The sequence below is a fragment of the Rhopalosiphum maidis genome, chromosome 2 (genome assembly GCF_003676215.2).
Source record: "Rhopalosiphum maidis isolate BTI-1 chromosome 2, ASM367621v3, whole genome shotgun sequence".
Lineage (NCBI taxonomy): Eukaryota > Metazoa > Arthropoda > Insecta > Hemiptera > Aphididae > Rhopalosiphum > Rhopalosiphum maidis.
Genome location: NC_040878.1, coordinates 3,625,049 through 3,644,811, shown reverse-complemented (window position 1 = coordinate 3,644,811; position 19,763 = coordinate 3,625,049). Strand labels below are relative to the sequence as shown.

Here is a 19,763-nt window from a genome sequence, read left to right as displayed (position 1 = left end):
AAATAACATTTTTTAAATATTCAGTAGTCAATCTATACATATTATTTAAATGTACAAGCGTATTATATAGTTATAGTGGATACAGAAATTAGATATTTTTTAAATATTTTTACAAAAACTGACACAGATATAGAACATGTATATGTATGGTGGCACCATGAAGACTAGAATAAGGAGACCAAACTCGTACAGCCGCCGGTATGAAAAAACGTACCGAAATGAGTCGCACGATTAAACAGCCTCAGGTGGCGCTGCGTATGCTAGGGTTGCTACTTTAACCCGCGTAGTATAGGGATTATTAATGTTTTTTGAGGATTTTTGTAAAATATATGCATTATTTTGGCCCTTTATACATTTTACAGCTCGTAAAATTATGCATTCATACATGTGCGTATGTGTATATTTTATTAAAATTTTTTGATAATTACACAAACAAATATTATTACATAGTCAATCCTTTATTACTAACAAAATTGTTCACTAACAGCAAATACTATCTATAATATCTGTCGTATTTGGTATTTGCTAACAGAATAACAGTAGGTAACATCTTACATCGTGTAGTTCTTGTACCCTGTCCCTGTGGCCTGTGCACACAGTTGTACCTACACCACAGTTCATTGCTCAAATACTTATTACTCTCTAGTTGTCTAGTCTTTTACAGATATCGGGAACTGAATAATAGATCTGATACTTAATTCTATACAGAAAACATATACCTAATTTCATATTTTTATTCTTTGAATAACAAAGTTGAAATGGAAATGAAAATAAGTAATACCAAATAAATTTATAAGTAATTATAAGTTATATTTAAATACAATTATCAAGTTTCGTATAAGTTATATGCATAATGATAGAGCAGCGGTTTCCAAACTGTACACCGCGGTCTACATAAAATTGGTTATCAATGAGTATTTTTTTTTGTTCTGTCTTTCGTGTTATTCACAGCAGAGCACCATGGCCAATTTGGGTCCAAAAAAGGCACCACGGAAAAAAAAGTTTGGGAACTATTGACCTACAAATATTACATTTCAAATTGATTTATATCATATATACTTCTGGTATCATTTTTAATTTTCTATAACATTTGACACGAAATTCAAATATATTAGCTGTGTACACATTTAATATTTATAAATTAAATAAAAAAATATAAAATTATCATACTATTAATTTGTTACAATAAGTAGACGTTAAAAAATTGAGGAAAATATAAAATAACTGAATTTTTAACAAAAATAATAATGATGAAAATACGAAAAACTTGCATTTTTAACAAAAATAATAATAAATAAAATATATAAACAATTGTCACAGTATAAACATATTAAAATAATAATGATGAAAAAACGAAAAACTGCATTCTTAACAAAAATAATAATAAATAAAATATATAAACAATTGTCACAATATAAACACATTAAAATAATAACAAAGAAAATACGAAAAAATTGCATTTTTAACAAACATAATAGTTAATAAAATATATACACAATTATTGTTACAGTAATATAAACACATTAAAATAATAATGAAGAAAATACGAAAAACTGCATTCTTAACAAAAATAATAATAAATAAAATATATAAACAATTGTCACAATATAAACACATTAAAATAATAACAAAGAAAATACGAAAAAATTGCATTTTTAACAAACATAATAGTTAATAAAATATATAAGAAATTGTTATAATACATGCACGTTAAAATAATAACGAAGAAAAAAATGTAAAACTGGATTTTTAACAAGCATAATAATAAATAAAATATATAAGAAATTGTTATAATATATGCACGTTAAAAAAATAACGTAGAAAAAATGAAAACTGAATTTTTAACTAGCAAAATAATAAATAAAATAAATAAACAATTGTTCCAATATAATATACACGTTAAAATAATAACGAAGAAAAAAATGTAAAACTGGATTTTTAACAAGCATAATAATAAATAAAATATATAAGAAATTGTTATAATATATGCACGTTAAAAAAATAACGTAGAAAAAATGAAAACTGAATTTTTAACAAGCAAAATAATAAATAAAATAAATAAACAATTGTTCCAATATAATATACACGTTAAAATAATAACGAAGAAAAAACGAAGAAATTGTAATTTTAACGAACAAGCATAATAGTTAAAAAAATATATAGACAATGTTTTCAACTCCAATTAAAGTTTCCGTAAAACGCCGTGATTGAGTTCAATTTACCATTAATAATATTTTGTTGAATTTCAACTTTTCCGAAATCTTGTGCCAAACGTAAACACTGAAATATTATAACATAAAGTTTAATGTATGTACCTAAGACCGTGATCATGCGAATTTTACTTCTGATAAATCGGTGTTTTTCGGCACGTGGAATGCGATATTTGGTGCAACAGTTTTGGCAAGTTTAAAAATATCGAAACCTCCTCCAAAATGATTTTGACACATCGACTTCAAACTATAAATTTTATTGATTGCATATCCGGGACCTCCCCACGGTGGAGACATAAACAATACATCTGCTTTTATGGTCCGATAAATCGAAAAAAAGTCGCCGACCATAAACTGGATTTTATCCTCAACACCGCATATCTTAGCATTATGCCGTGCCAACTTGATCTTCTCCGGGTCGATGTCAATCGCTATAACTAAACACAAGTTATTAAAACATTTATTGAACATTACGTTACACAATAATAATAATAATAATAATACCTTTTTTACATGTTTTGGCTAATTGAATGACATTACCACCTGCTCCACAAAAGGGATCTACCACTATGTTATTTGTACAACGCTTTGCAATGTGGTAGCTTAAGATCTCGGGGCAAACCGAATAAAAGCTCTCTGTAAAATAAAATATGATTTAAAAATAAATTTAACACATTTCCTGTTCACTAATTAGTGGCTTGTGATTACTAAAATATTAGCGACGAATAAAGTCAAGGAATATTTCAAAAAAGTATAAATACATATGTCTTTCCCACTTGTTTCAATAGATTTCAATACAAATATATTATTAAAAAAAAAAAAATTACATGAAAATATCATATTATGTGCAGTCAACGTGTTACATATAATATAATTTAATTACCTTCATCCAGTATAATGCCTTGATCGAAGTTTGAAAACAGCATGTATCTCATTTCCCAATATTTTTGAGGGATTGGTTTTTGTTGATAGTAATTCGGTTTTTTCGTATAGATTGATTGTTGTAAGTTAGTGTTGTTTTGAGTTATTGACTTTTGATAATGAATCTAAGAGAAAAATATAAAAAAAAATTATAAAATTATTATTTTTAAATTAAAAATATATTTTATACATAATTTTTGTTGTAATAATGCTTTTCCGGGAATTTTTGATAAAGTATTGAATTTTGATATCTTTCTTTTTGATTATATGCATCAGGATTACCAGTTAAATTCTAAAATATAACAAATAACGTTAAAAATTATTATTAAAAATCAAAATCAAAAAAAAAAAAAAAATAATAATCAACTATTTATTTACAAACGTTTTTTTTCCATAACTAATCTTAATAATATGTTATTATGTTATATTTTTTAAGTCTTTAAAAAATTGTATTCAAAATATAAACAACAAAGTATAATATTCGATTTATTAATTTTGTTACTTAACTTAAAAAGTTCTAAGTATTATAAATCTTAAAAAAATCATTGTATGATATGCATTAAGTTTCGGATATCATAATATTATTTAAAAAGTTGAAATTATTCTTAAATTTATCCACAAAATAGTTGTCTATTAATTGAATTATTAAATTTTACCCCAGAGTGCAACCGAGAAAAAGAAATGTTTAAAACTATTATTAAATTAAAAACTTATTTTATATACATTATATTTATTGTTTTTTTCTAGGAATTTTTCATAGATAATCGGCTTTTGATACTTTTCGTTTTGATTATATCCATTTTAAAACAAAAAAAAATAAAAAAAATAACGTTAACAATAATTGTTAAAAAACGGTTTAAATTTAAAAATAAATTATATAGAAATAATAATATTGGTAAGATACGTTATTGTATTGTGATTTAAGATATCAATAAATATCGAACATTAAGTCAATCTCATAAACTATTATAATTATTTTTAATTTAATACAGCGAATAATATTATAAATAAATATATATATTATAATATCCCTTGTAATCGGCCTGCCTGAGCAAGCTTTATACTGCACATATAAATGTAGTATAACATAAACAATAACTGCATAACATTAAATATTAAATTTGTTCTAAACTATTAATTTTCCATTCGAATACAAATTGCTAAAATGTAAAAAATTATTGAAATGTAACACCTAATCTTAAGACTAACAATATAACTATGTAAAAAGACTAAATGATTATAGTTATGTGCCTAACACTCGCCACTCATAATTTTTCTATAAGTATTTTATTCACAATTAACTCGAGACTTGTGATTTAATCTAAAATTAGTCGCTTAAATATTTTATTTAACGAGCAAATATGTATATTTACTTGTAGCGTTGTCGAAGTATAAGAATTTGAACCATATGCAGTATTAAACTGTTTATTAACATTAAAACATTTTATTTTTAATGGATAAACTGTACGAGTATACGCATCATCAAAAGTAGACGAAAAACCTAGATCCTCAAGAACCGAATTAATATTTTTTAAGTTATCGTCCAATCCCCTGTAACGAAAAAAAAATTAATATATTGGTTTATTTAAAAAATGTATTGCACAGAATTTCAAATTGTAATTTTTATTTTTATTCTGTAATAGTGCAATATAAGTAATTAAATAGTATAGGTATTCAACAAAAATTTATTCAATTTTGATTTGTAGCATGTAGCATACTTATTTATAACAATAATATAGTAAACAATATTCATATTATATATATATATATATATATATATGTATACTAATGTGACAATTTTCAACATAAATATTTTTTGTTGTACAGTAAATATTAAATAATTTAAAAAATCTAATTATTTTATTATAGTTTGATCATTTTAGTATATTTTTATTTTGATATTAATGAATTAAAAAATCGAATATAATGAATTTTTAACAATATATAATCATTTAATTAGTTCAATGAAATAGTTTAGTTTACCTAAATTAAAACAAAAGAAATTAATATTACTTACGTAATATGATTAATTTGTTCATCATCGCCAATAGCTGTGGTACATAATTTGTGTTTATTCGAATAGAAGTTATCACTAGAGGTATTATTTTCAACTAATGATTTGTTTCTAATTGGACGTCTATTATGCCTATAAAAACGTATGTAAAATTTAAAAATCAATTTTATATTTCTAGGGAAATAGGGTAATTGAGGGACTCTCTTCCTAGGTCCAAACCTATTAACTTTAAATAAATCCCCATTAAAATAATTTCTATCTGGCAAAAATAATAATTAGTAATAATTTAATATTTATATCAACAGAAAAACAAATATATCTAATATAAACATTTATTTTATTTTCAGAACTTGGATCTGAGCTGGAAAAAATTTTCTAATTTGACAGAAAAAGGTACTGGTGGAAAATAGAAAGTTCATTGTTGGCCGAAACAAACGACATTCGTGTTGGATAAAATACAAAAAATTGTTTTTTAATTCTTGTTAATAATATTTACTTTTTATTGGCCACAAAGTAGGTGCACGCTAAAGTAATTTTTTTATCATAAAATCTGCATTGGTTAAGGCCGTATTTCACTTCTACCATTTTTCCAGACCGAGTAGTATAATTTGGTTTTTTTAATAAATTAGTGTTTTTGATGGACGTCCATTTCGGAGTGTCGTTCATCGCTTTCGGATAATTCCGATTCATCGTTAGTATGGATCCGCTTTACAAATTATCTGTGTGTATAGAAGACAAAGATGTGTTCTTTTTTGCACAGACTCGTTTGCGATCTCAGTACTAGCGAAATGAAAATAAAGATGAAATGAAAATAAACATGAAATGAAAATAAATATGAATTGAAAATAAATATGAAATGACAATGAGAAACAAAAATATAAATTTCGTTAATAATGTTGTTTGTTGTTGTCGTCATGGGCGATATTATAATAATTAGAACCTGACAACCGTTCATTCAGCCAAATATAATTTTAACTATTTAAACTGCTTATAGCGTTAAGCCAGTGTATTATAATATTGATATGTGTTTGTTATTAATTATTATCGTAAGTGTTTCATGAATAAATTTACTGTTCAAAGTTATTTTTCATTAAAAAAAAAAAAAATGTTTCAATTTCTGTAAGGATAACTTACGAGGAATCTTGTATTCAATATAGTCAAGTATCATCTATTATTTATTTTAATCCTGTAATAATATAATTATTTTACTTATAATCTAGTGTTCTACTATACTGTCTATACTTAATAGTGCCCTATACTGGCTAACGTGCGGCATTCGTTAGTTGCGCCGAATTTGGGACACTACCTGTATATTATAATATGTACATCAATTACGCCATAAAAAAATAACAGTTAAACCATATTATTATAAAACTGTCTGTTGATTTAATTTTAATTTATATAAATAGTATGGTTAATATAGTTATTATAATTTACAATTCGTTGTTAGTTTGATATCGGAGTCTATACGGTACAAAAATTATCGAGTTATATGGCCATTGCAAATGGTGTTGTACTAAATGTCATTGAAAAATGTCTTGAGTATCGATTCTTAATAACGATAATGAGACTAGGTAAGCCAACACGTATAAATAGATTCGCAGTTACCAAACATATTTGTAAATTACTAATTTACCAAATGATCAACACAACTTATCTGTAACTCTTTAAGTTCTAAAATCAATGGTAATAGACATTAATATTGTACACAAAATGTCTAAAAGGTTATACTGTTTTATATTGTATTTTCTTGACTATTTTGAGATCTGTATGATATATTACTAGATAATATAATATATGAATAAAAATAATAGTGTTCGGAAAAATAAACGGGTCCGCAAATTCCTAATGTCGACCGCAATTAGAATTGATGAACATACATATATTTGCTGGCTTGTAATAAACAACGCTGTGCTCGTCGTCAGGGTGATTTTGCCACGGCGGCTACCGACGATATTCTAAACAAGTTTATTTGTCAATCATTATCGCAAGACGTGTATACACAACTGCACATTTATTCATTAAAAAATGGCTTCTCAATTCACCTATATCAACGCGTTCTTGGACTACGCGTTCCATGAGCTTCAAATCATCCAAGACCGTATCTCAGAAATCGAAAACATCATGATTGAAGTTGATAAGTCCACTAACGAGTCCGCTGATGAATCTGCCGACAAGTCTGTCGATAATTCCGCCGACAAGTCCACCGAAAAGCCCGCTGATGATTCTTCCGACGAGTCCGCTGAATTAATGATTCGCGATATCGTCGAACATTTGTTGTCGTCGGTATGTGGACCGCCGGCTGGCGGGGACGCGCCGCCCGATGACGCGCTGCAGCAGGACGTCATCGATACCATCCTGCACACTAGGAACGCCTGCCGCAGTCGACGGAAACGGGCAATCAGACGACGGGAAAGTCGCGGAGGACCGGTGCGTGATCTCGGAGCCGGCCAAAGGACCGGAAGTCGGAAATAGTCTCGGCGAGATCGTGGGTTGCCTTCGCCTGGATGAGACGCCCGCGCAAAGCGCTCCGCACCGTTCGCGCCGTTTTGCCACGGCTTGGCGAAGCGTCAAGCGCTTTGTGTTGGGAGCGTGCTGCATTCGGCGTAGATAGCGTCCCGGAAAAATGGCCCCCTAGGCCGGAAACATCGGTCGCAAGATGATGACGACGTACGAATTGTGGTGTGGGGGGGGGGGGGGGTACGAGAAAGTGCACGGACGGTGCTGGCGGTATGTCGCCCGAGCACATTCTCCGCGGTCACCTGCGGGCGCGAAGGGTTCGCGGCGGTCGCGCGCTCGCGGTCGCCGTGATGCGGTTGACCCTCTGGCGGTTGTGCGGGCACCCGGACGTCCGGGACGCGCGGAACGACGGAAGACGGCGACGCGGTGGCTAGTGATGGTGCCGACGTGGGCAACGATTCCGCCCCGACGGTACCGACGACGACGGCGGCGGTGATGATGACGACTCGTTACGGCGGCGGCGACTCAGGATTGGCGGGGTGAGTTTATATGTAGAGGAGTTAGGAACTCGGACGTCAGCGACGCCGGACTCGCGGAAACTCGTGGTTTCAGGGTTCGGCGGCGCGTGTGACTCCGACGGTGGCGATCACCGGACGCGGCCGACGAGATCCTGTGGGAGGAAATCTAAGGAGAGTATTGGGACTGCGGCGCGCGTCGTGGCGCAGTCCGCCGACTCTCTTTTTCGTCCTGCGGAGCGATCCCGTCGGCCGGGTCCCGCCGCCGGTTCCGTAGCGCCGACTTATATAAGCTCTTCCCGTGTTCCGGTCACCGCCGGCCGTCGCCAGAATCGTCATTCGTCTCCACTGTACGTCGTAGCGCACGACATCGCGCCACTAGCACCACAATCGCCGTTAACCGTCGCTTCCGCGCGGCCTGAGCAGCCGAGCCTCGTCCTCCGCAATGGTCGACGCATCGCGCGCCCGAACAAACGGTCCCGCGACACTCGTCGTTTGCCCGCAGGACCGGTCGCGAGAATGTGCAAAGGTGACCAGTGGCCTTTATTTCGCGATATTTTGCACCGAATACGCCATCTCGTACCCCCCCCCCCCCACCACATATCATCGATTTTTTTGTGTCGTTTTGTCTTCCGATGTGTTTTTTTATTGTTTTATTGTTGTGTTTTTGATTCGTGTATTTATATTTTTTTTTTCATTTTTTGTAATAAGCCACTTTTGGCAACTTTTTTCAACTACACTTTCTATTTTTCTACACCTTATTAATTGTTTTATTTTCTTAAAGCTACATAATAGCAATTTTTTTCTGATGCTTATATTTTTTTTTTATTTTTTATACTAAATTTTGTGCCACTTTGAGCCAACCGGTTTTTTTTTATCTGTATAATTATTTTGAAATTTAAAATGTGTTTATCTGCGTTAGTCAGTAAGCCACATTTTTTCCATTTATTAAATTTGTTAATAAAATTTCTCAGTTGATATAAAAAATTATTTTTTTTTTTTTTTTTATATTGTCGAGGATATAATACTTAAATTTTTTTACCTAATTAACGAAATAATGACTAATAAAATCGTTAATATTTAATATTCATTTATACTTAACAGAAGATTCGTTAGTACATATAGAGTTACATGAACATGTTCCTGGTCGATGTATGGAACTGTATGCGATAAAAATACTATAAATACGTAATAAATAATATTTCAAAAATAGTTGATACATCGTAAACATAAAACGCATGCAGTGAATTGTAAATACTACACCAACGGATACAACAAGGATAGATATATAAACTAGGTACATATATGTATAACTGTATATAGATTGTAAACTTGTTATGTTGAAAATTAATTTCATTAGTCAGATATTACATAATATGATTAATAAATCAAATTAAAAATTGTATTTTACTTTTACATAGCTATGTCGAAAAATATATATATATTTTGAAAGCATTTCACAAGATGTTTGAATCCTAAAACCTTCCTGTATACAGCATCCGTGCCTGTAGTAATACCATATTTTCACAATTTTGTTCAGTTATATTCTAATCTGAAAAATTTTGTATAAAAATTTCTGAACTTAAGAATCAATTTTTATCTAGTTATAAATTTAGACAATGTGACACATGTTATAATCCGTAGGTAATATACTTATACTATATAGGTCTTGGGTAAATACATCTATGCCAAGTGAAGAAAGTAATAAATTTGTTTAGCGTCCACGAATTATTATCGTACATACTGTGGAGTCTGTGAACGGGACGGTAACTTAGACATTTTGTTATTCAGCGTGTACCAGCTATGTGTGTGTTGTGGGTTTGAATTTTTTTTTTTAAATAATAAATAAAATTGAAATGGACTGCTACACGAACACTATGCGGTGTGTGCACATAATTATTAGTGTCACTAATCGAATGAAATTGTTATAACTAATAACTCATCAATACACCTACAAAAAATTATCCTATTATTATATATATACACACCTATGTACTGGATGTACATGAATATAATATTGTGCGACACAAACGTCGTCGAGAAACGCTTTTATGGTATACAACACAACCCGTGGTTGAAGATATAAGTATGACAATTACATATATATACACCAATTAAACTATTAATTTGTTACAATAAGTAGACGTTAAAAAATTGAGGAAAATATAAAATAACTGTATTTTTAACAAACATAATAATTATTAAAATATATAAACAATTATTGTTGCAACAATATAAACACATTAAAATAATAATGAAGAAAATACGAAAAATTGCATTTTTTACAAACATAATAATTAATAAAATATATACACAATTATTGTTACAGTAAAAAAAGCACATGAAAATAATAATGATGAAAATACGAAAAACTTGCATTTTTAACAAAAATAATAATAAATAAAATATATAAACAATTGTCACAATATAAACACATTAAAATAATAACAAAGAAAATACGAAAAAAATTGAATTTTAAGAAACAAGCATAATAATAAATAAAATATATAAACAATTGTTCCAATATAATATACACATTAAAATAATAACGAAGAAAAAACGAAGAATTGTAATTTTAACGAACAAGCATAATAGTTAATAAAATATAGAAACAATTATTGTTACAATAATATAAACACATTAAATAATAATGAAGAAAATACGAAAAACTGCATTTTTAACAAAAATAATAATAAATAAAATATATAAACAATTGTCACAATATAAACACATTAAAATAATAACAAAGAAAATACGAAAAAATTGCATTTTTAACAAACATGATAGTTAATAAAATATATAAGAAATTGTTATAATACATGCACGTTAAAATAATAACGAAGAAAAAAATGTAAAACTGGATTTTTAACAAGCATAATAATAAATAAAATATATAAGAAATTGTTATAATATATGCACGTTAAAAAAATAACGAAGAAAAAAATGTAAAACTGGATTTTTAACAAGCATAATAATAAATAAAATATATAAGAAATTGTTATAATATATGCACGTTAAAAAAAATAACGTAGAAAAAATGAAAACTGAATTTTTAACAAGCAAAATAATAAATAAAATAAATAAACAATTGTTCCAATATAATATACACGTTAAAATAATAACGAAGAAAAAACGAAGAAATTGTAATTTTAACGAACAAGCATAATAGTTAAAAAAATATATAGACAATGTTTTCAACTCCAATTAAAGTTTCCGTAAAACGCCGTGATTGAGTTCAATTTACCATTAATAATATTTTGTTGAATTTCAACTTTTCCGAAATCTTGTGCCAAACGTAAACACTGAAATATTATAACATAAAGTTTAATGTATGTACCTAAGACCGTGATCATGCGAATTTTACTTCTGATAAATCGGTGTTTTTCGGCACGTGGAATGCGATATTTGGTGCAACAGTTTTGGCAAGTTTAAAAATATCGAAACCTCCTCCAAAATGATTTTGACACATCGACTTCAAACTATAAATTTTATTGATTGCATATCCGGGACCTCCCCACGGTGGAGACATAAACAATACATCTGCTTTTATGGTCCGATAAATCGAAAAAAAGTCGCCGACCATAAACTGGATTTTGTCCTCAACACCGCATATCTTAGCATTATGCCGTGCCAACTTGATCTTCTCCGGGTCGATGTCAATCGCTATAACTAAACACAAGTTATTAAAACATTTACTGAACTATTATGTTACACAATAATAATAATAATACCTTTTTTACATGTTTTGGCTAATTGAATGACATTACCACCTGCTCCACAAAAGGGATCTACCACTATGTTATTTGTACAACGCTTTGCAATGTGGTAGCTTAAGATCTCGGGGCAAACCGAATAAAAGCTCTCTGTAAAATAAAATATGATTTAAAAATAAATTTAACACATTTCCTGTTCACTGATTAGTGGCTTGTGATTGCTAAAATATTAGCGACGAATAAAGTCAAGGAATATTTCAAAAAAGTATAAATACATATGTCTTTCCCACTTGTTTCAATAGATTTCAATACAAATATATTATTAAAAAAAAAAAAATTACATGAAAATATCATATTATGTGCAGTCAACGTGTTACATATAATATAATTTAATTACCTTCATCCAGTATAATGCCTTGATCGAAGTTTGAAAACAGCATGTATCTCATTTCCCAATATTTTTGAGGGATTGGTTTTTGTTGATAGTAATTCGGTTTTTTCGTATAGATTGATTGTTGTAAGTAAGTGTTGTTTTGAGTTATGGCCTTTTGATAATGAATCTAAGAGAAAAATATAAAAAAAAAATTATAAAATTATTATTTTTAAATTTAAAATATATTTTATACATAATTTTTGTTGTAATAATGCTTTTCCGGGAATTTTTGATAAAGTATTGAATTTTGATATCTTTCTTTTTGATTATATGCATCAGGATTACCAGTTAAATTCTAAAATATAACAAATAACGTTAAAAATTATTATTAAAAATCAAAATAAAAAAAAAAAAAAAATAATAATCAACTATTTATTTACAAACATTTTTTTTCCATAACTAATCTTAATAATATGTTATTATGTTATATTTTTTAAGTCTTTAAAGAATTGTATTCAAAATATAAACAACAAAGTATAATATTCGATTTATTAATTTTGTTACTTAACTTAAAAAGTTCTAAGTATTATAAATCTTAAAAAAATCATTGTATGATATGCATTAAGTTTCGGATATCATAATATTATTTAAAAAGTTGAAATTATTCTTAAATTTATCCACAAAATAGTTGTCAATTAATTGAATTATTAAATTTTACCCCAGAGTGCAACCGAGAAAAAGAAATGTTTAAAACTATTATTAAATTAAAAACTTATTTTATATACATTATATTTATTGTTTTTTTCTAGGAATTTCTCATATATAATCGGCTTTTGATACTTTCCGTTTTGATTATATCCATTTTAAAACAAAAAAAAAATAAAAAAAATAACGTTCACAATAATTGTTAAAAAACGGTTTAAATTTAAAAACAAATTATATAGAAATAATAATATTGGTAAGATACATTATTGTATTGTGATTTAAGATATCAATAAATATCGAACATTAAGTCAATCTCATAAACTATTATAATTATTTTTAATTTAATACAGCGAATAATATTATAAATAAATATATGTATTATAATATCCCTTGTAATCGGCCTGCCTGAGCAAGCTTTATACTGCACTTATAAATGTAGTATAACATAAACAATAATTGCATAATTTTAAATATTAAATTTGTTCTAAACTATTAATTTTCCATTAGAATACAGATTGCTACAATGTAAAAAATTATTGAAATGTAACACCTAATCTTAAGACTAACAATATAACTATGTAAAAAGACTAAATGATTATGGTTATGTGCTTAACACTCACCACTCATAATTTTTCTATAAGTATTTTATTCACAATTAACTCGAGACTTGTGATTTAATCTAAAATTAGTCGCTTAAATATTTTATTTAACGAGCAAATATGTATATTTACTTGTAGTGTTGTCGAAGTATATGAATTTGAACCATATGCAGTATTAAACTGTTTATTAACATTAAAACATTTTATTTTTAATGGATAAACTGTACGAGTATACGCATCATCAAAAGTAGACGAAAAACCTAGATCCTCAAGAACCGAATTAATATTTTTTAAGTTATCGTCCAATCCCCTGTAACGAAAAAAAAAATAATATATTGGTTTATTTAAAAAATGTATTGCACAAAATTTCAAATTGTAATTTTTATTTTTAATCTATAATAGTGCAATATAAGTAATTAAATAGTATAGGTATTCAACAAATTTATTCAATTTTGATTTGTACCATGTAGCACACTTATTTATAACAGTAATATAGAAAACAATATTCATATTATATATATGTATACTAATGTGACAATTTTCAACATAAATATTTTTTGTTGTACACTAAATATTAAATAATTTAAAAAAATTAATTATTTTATTATAGTTTGATCATTTTAGTATATTTTTATTTTGATATTAATGGATTAAAAAATCGAATATAATGAATTTTTAACAATATATAATCATTTAATTAGTTCAATTAAATAGTTTAGTTTACCTAAATTAAAACAAAAGAAATTAATATTACTTACGTAATATGATTGATTTGTTCATCATCGCCAATAGCTGTGGTACATAATTTGTGTTTATTCGAATAGAAGTTATCACTAGAGGTATTGTTTTCAACTAATGATTTGTTTCTAATTGGACGTCTATTATGCCTATAAAAACGTATGTAAAATTTAAAAATCAATTTTATATTTTTAGGGAAATAGGGTAATTGAGGGACTCTCTTCCTAGGTCCAAACCTATTAACTTTAAATAAATCCCCATTAAAATAATTTCTATCTGCCAAAAATAATAATTAGTAATAATTTAATATTTATATCAACAGAAAAACAAATATATCTAATATAAACATTTATTTTATTTTCAGAACTTGTATCTGAGCTGGAAAAAATTTTCTAATTTGACAGAAAAAGGTACTGGTGGAAAATAGAAAGTTCATTGTTGGCCGAAACAAACGACATTCGTGTTGGATAAAATACAAAAAATTGTTTTTTAATTCTTGTTAATAATATTTACTTTTTATTGGCCACAAAGTACGTGCACGCCAAAGTAATTTTTTTATCAAAAAATCTGCATTGGTTACGGCCGTATATCACTTCTACCATTTTTCCAGACCGAGTAGTATAATTTGGTTTTTTTAATAAATTAGTGTTTTTGATGGACGTCCATTTCGGAGTGTCGTTCATCGCTTTCGGATAATTCCGATTCATCGTTAGTATGGATCCGCTTTACAAATAATCTGTGTGTATAGAAGACAAAGATGTGTTCTTTTTTGCACAGACTCGTTTGCGATCTCAGTACTAGCGAAATGAAAATAAAGATGAAATGAAAATAAACATGAAATGAAAATAAATATGAATTGAAAATAAATATGAAATGACAATGAGAAATAAAAATATAAATTGCGTTAATAATGTTGTTTGTTGTTGTCGTCATGGGCGATATTATAATAATTAGAACTTGACAACCGTTCATTCAGCCAAATATAATTTTAACTATTTAAACTGCTTATAGCGTTAAGCCAGTGTATTATAATATTGATATGTGTTTGTTATTAATTATTATCGTAAGTGTTTCATGAATAAATTTACTGTTCAAAGTTATTTTTCATTAAAAAAAAAAAAAATGTTTCAATTTCTGTAAGGATAACTTACGAGGAATCTTGTATTCAATATAGTCAAGTATCATCTATTATTTATTTTAATCCTGTAATAATATAATTATTTTACTTATAATCTAGTGTTCTACTATACTGTCTATACTTAATAGTGCCCTATACTGGCTAACGTGTGGCATTCGTTAGTTGCGCCGAATTTGGGACACTACCTGTATAATATAATATGTACATCAATTACGCTATAAACAAATAACAGTTTAACCATATTGTTATAAAACTGTCTGTTGATTTAATTTTAATTTATATAAATAGTATGGTTAATATAGTTATTATAATTTACAATTCGTTGTTAGTTTGATATCGGAGTCTATACGGTACAAAAATTATCGAGTTATATGGCCATTGCAAATGGTGTTGTGCTAAATGTCATTGAAAAATGTCTTGAGTATCGATTCTTAATAACGATAATGAGACTAGGTAAGCCAACACGTATAAATAGATTCGCAGTTACCAAACATAATTGTAAATTACTTATTTACCAAATGATCAACACAACTTATCTGTAACTCTATAAGTTCTAAAATCAATGGTAATAGACATTAATATTGTACACAAAATGTCTAAAAGGTTATACTGTTTTATATTGTATTTTCTTGACTATGTTGAGATCTGTATGATATATTACTAGATAATATAATATATGAATAAAAATAATAGTGTTCGGAAAAATAAACGGGTCCGCAGATTCCTAATGTCGACCGCAATTAGAATTGATGAACATACATGTATTTGCTGGCTTGTAATAAACAACGCTGTGCTCGTCGTCAGGGTGATTTTGCCACGGCGGCTACCGACGATATTCTAAACAAGTTTATTTGTCAATCATTATCGCAAGACGTGTATACACAACTGCACATTTATTCATTAAAAAATGGCTTCTCAATTCACCTATATCAACGCGTTCTTGGACTACGCGTTCCATGAGCTTCAAATCATCCAAGACCGTATCTCAGAAATCGAAAACATCATGATTGAAGTTGATAAGTCCACTAACGAGTCCGCTGATGAATCTGCCGACAAATCTGCCGACGAGTCCGCCGACAAATCTGCCGACGATTCCGCCGAAAAGCCCGCTGATGAATCTTCCGACGAGTCCGCTGAATTAATGATTCGCGATATCGTCGAACATTTGTTGTCGTCGGTATGTGGACCGCCGGCTGGCGGGGACGCGCCGCCCGATGACGCGCTGCAGCAGGACGTCATCGATACCTCCTGCACACTAGGAACGCCTGCCGCAGTCGACGGAAACGGGCAATCAGACGACGGGAAAGTCGCGGAGGACCGGTGCGTGATCTCGGAGCCGGCCAAAGGACCGGAAGTCGGAAATAGTCTCGGCGAGATCGTGGGTTGCCTTCGCCTGGATGAGACGCCCGTGCAAAGCGCTCCGCACCGTTCGCGCCGTTTTGCCACGGCTTGGCGAAGCGTCAAGCGCTTTGTGTTGGGAGCGTGCTGCATTCGGCGTAGATAGCGTCCCGGAAAAATGGCCCCCTAGGCCGGAAACATCGGTCGCAAGATGATGACGACGACGAATTGTGGTGTGTGTGGGGGGGGGGGGGGGGTACGAGAAAGTGCACGGACGGTGCTGGCGGTATGTCGCCCGAGCACATTCTCCGCGGTCACCTGCGGGCGCGAAGGGTTCGCGGCGGTCGCGCGCTCGCGGTCGCCGTGATGCGGTTGACCCTCTAGTGGTTGTGCGGGCACCCGGACGTCCGGGACGCGCGGAACGACGGAAGACGGCGACGCGATGGCTAGTGATGGTGCCGACGTGGGCAACGATTCCGCCCCGACGGTACCGACGACGACGGCGGCGGTGATGATGACGACTCGTTACGACGGCGGCGGCGGCGACTCAGGATTGGCGGGGTGAGTTTATATGTAGAGGAGTTAGGAACTCGGAAGTCAGCGACGCCGGACTCGCGGAAACTCGTGGTTTCAGGGTTCGGCGGCGCGTGTGACTCCGACGGTGGCGATCACCGGACGCGGCCGACGAGATCCTGTGGGAGGAAATCTAAGAGAGTATTGGGACTGCGGCGCGCGTCGTGGCGCAGTCCGCCGACTCTCTTTTTCGTCCTGCGGAGCGATCCCGTCGGCCGGGTCCCGCCGCCGGTTCCGTAGCGCCGACTTATATAAGCTCTTCCCGTGTTCCGGTCACCGCCGGCCGTCGCCAGAATCGTCATTCGTCTCCACTGTACGTCGTAGCGCACGACATCGCGCCACTAGCACCACAATCGCCGTTAACCGTCGCTTCCGCGCGGCCTGAGCAGCCGAGCCTCGTCCTCCGCAATGGTCGACGCATCGCGCGCCCGAACAAACGGTCCCGCGACACTCGTCGTTTGCCCGCAGGACCGGTCGCGAGAATGTGCAAAGGTGACCAGTGGCCTTTATTTCGCGATATTTTGCACCGAATACGCCATCTCGTACCCCCCCCCCCCCACCACATATCATCGATTTTTTTGTGTCGTTTTGTCGTCCGATGTGTTTTTTTATTGTTTTATTGTTGTGTTTTTGATTCGTGTATTTATATTTTTTTTTTCATTTTTTGTAATAAGCCACTTTTGGCAACTTTTTTCAACTACACTTTCTATTTTTCTACACCTTATTAATTGTTTTATTTTCTTAAAGCTACATAATAGCAATTTTTTTCTGATGCTTATATTTTTTTTTTATTTTTTATACTAAATTTTGTGCCACTTTGAGCCAACCGGTTTTTTTTTATCTGTATAATTATTTTGAAATTTAAAATGTGTTTATCTGCGTTAGTCAGTAAGCCACATTTTTTCCATTTATTAAATTTGTTAATAAAATTTCTCAGTTGATATAAAAAATTATTTTTTTTTTTTTTTTTATATTGTCGAGGATATAATACTTAAATTTTTTTACCTAATTAACGAAATAATGACTAATAAAATCGTTAATATTTAATATTTATTTATACTTAACAGAAGATTCGTTAGTACATATAGAGTTACATGAACATGTTCCTGGTCGATGTATGGAACTGTATGCGATAAAAATACTATAAATACGTAATAAATAATATTTCAAAAATAGTTGATACATCGTAAACATAAAACGCATGCAGTGAATTGTAAATACTACACCAACGGATACAACAAGGATAGATATATAAACTAGGTACATATATGTATAACTGTATATAGATTGTAAAGTGTTATGTTGAAAATTAATTTCATTAGTCAGATATTACATAATATGATTAATAAATCAAATTAAAAATTGTATTTTACTTTTACATAGCTATGTCGAAAAATATATATATATTTTGAAAGCATTTCACAAGATGTTTGAATCCTAAAACCTTCCTGTATACAGCATCCGTGCCTGTAGTAATACCATATTTTCACAATTATGTTCAGTTATATTCTAATCTGAAAAATTTTGTATAAAAATTTCTGAACTTAAGAATCAATTTTTATCTAGATATAAATTTAGACAATGTGACACATGTTATAATCCGTAGGTAATATACTTATACTATATAGGTCTTGGGTAAATACATCTATGCCAAGTGAAGAAAGTAATAAATTTGTTTAGCGTCCACGAATTATTATCGTACATACTGTGGAGTCTGTGAACGGGACGGTAACTTAGACATTTTGTTATTCAGCGTGTACCAGCTATGTGTGTGTTGTGGGTTTGAATTTTTTTTTTTAAATAATAAATAAAATTGAAATGGACTGCTACACGAACACTATGCGGTGTGTGCACATAATTATTAGTGTCACTAATCGAATGAAATTGTTATAACTAATAACTCATCAATACACCTACAAAAAAATTATCCTATTATTACATATATACACACCTATGTACTGGATGTACATGAATATAATATTGTGCGACACAAACGTCGTCGAGAAACGCTTTTATGGTATACAACACAACCCGTGGTTGAAGATATAAGTATGACAATTACATATATATACACCAATTAAACTATTAATTTGTTACAATAAATAGACGTTAAAAAATTGAGGAAAATATAAAATAACTGTATTTTTAACAAACTTAATAATTATTAAAATATATAAACAATTATTGTTGCAACAATATAACTACATTAAAATAATAATGATGAAAATACGAAAAAATTGCATTTTTTACAAACATAATAATTAATAAAATATATACACAATTATTGTTACAGTAATATAAGCACATTAAAATAATAATGATGAAAATACGAAAAACTTGCATTTTTAACAAAAATAATAATAAATAAAATATATAAACAATTGTCATAATATAAACACATTAAAATAATAACAAAGAAAATACGAAAAAAATTGAATTTTTAAGAAACAAGCATAATAATAAATA

At 30.5% G+C, this 19,763-nt stretch overlaps 2 protein-coding genes across 2 annotated transcripts; both read right to left on the bottom strand.

The window, feature by feature from the left end:
- Nucleotides 1-2,172: 2,172 nt before the first annotated feature.
- LOC113555164 lies at nt 2,173-5,835 on the bottom strand. The gene is made up of 8 exons (XM_026959517.1): nt 5,642-5,835; nt 5,149-5,277; nt 4,505-4,682; nt 3,322-3,423; nt 3,094-3,256; nt 2,715-2,846; nt 2,343-2,647; nt 2,173-2,280 (listed from the first exon to the last, which is right to left on the bottom strand). The coding sequence occupies exons 1-8, from the start codon at nt 5,833-5,835 to the stop codon at nt 2,173-2,175; spliced, it is 1,311 nt and encodes a 436-aa protein (XP_026815318.1).
- Nucleotides 5,836-11,314: 5,479 nt separating this feature from the next.
- On the bottom strand, nt 11,315-14,955 carry LOC113555163. Its single transcript, XM_026959516.1, has 8 exons — nt 14,762-14,955; nt 14,269-14,397; nt 13,643-13,820; nt 12,460-12,561; nt 12,231-12,393; nt 11,852-11,983; nt 11,485-11,789; nt 11,315-11,422 (listed from the first exon to the last, which is right to left on the bottom strand). The coding sequence occupies exons 1-8, from the start codon at nt 14,953-14,955 to the stop codon at nt 11,315-11,317; spliced, it is 1,311 nt and encodes a 436-aa protein (XP_026815317.1).
- Nucleotides 14,956-19,763: the final 4,808 nt, after the last annotated feature.

Excerpts from the sequence above, each read along its gene's own strand:
- LOC113555164 (XM_026959517.1), bottom strand. The coding sequence starts at position 5,835 with ATGAATCGGAATTATCCGAAAGCGATGAACGACACTCCGAAATGGACG. Across the intron at positions 3,257-3,321 it reads ATTATTACAACAAAAATTAT|ATTCATTATCAAAAGTCAAT; the intron begins GTATAAAATATA and ends TTTTTCTCTTAG. Across the intron at positions 2,281-2,342 it reads AAAACACCGATTTATCAGAA|TGTTTACGTTTGGCACAAGA; the intron begins GTAAAATTCGCA and ends ATAATATTTCAG.
- LOC113555163 (XM_026959516.1), bottom strand. The coding sequence starts at position 14,955 with ATGAATCGGAATTATCCGAAAGCGATGAACGACACTCCGAAATGGACG. Across the intron at positions 12,562-13,642 it reads ATACTTCGACAACACTACAA|AATTTAACTGGTAATCCTGA; the intron begins GTAAATATACAT and ends GTTATATTTTAG. Across the intron at positions 12,394-12,459 it reads ATTATTACAACAAAAATTAT|ATTCATTATCAAAAGGCCAT; the intron begins GTATAAAATATA and ends TTTTTCTCTTAG.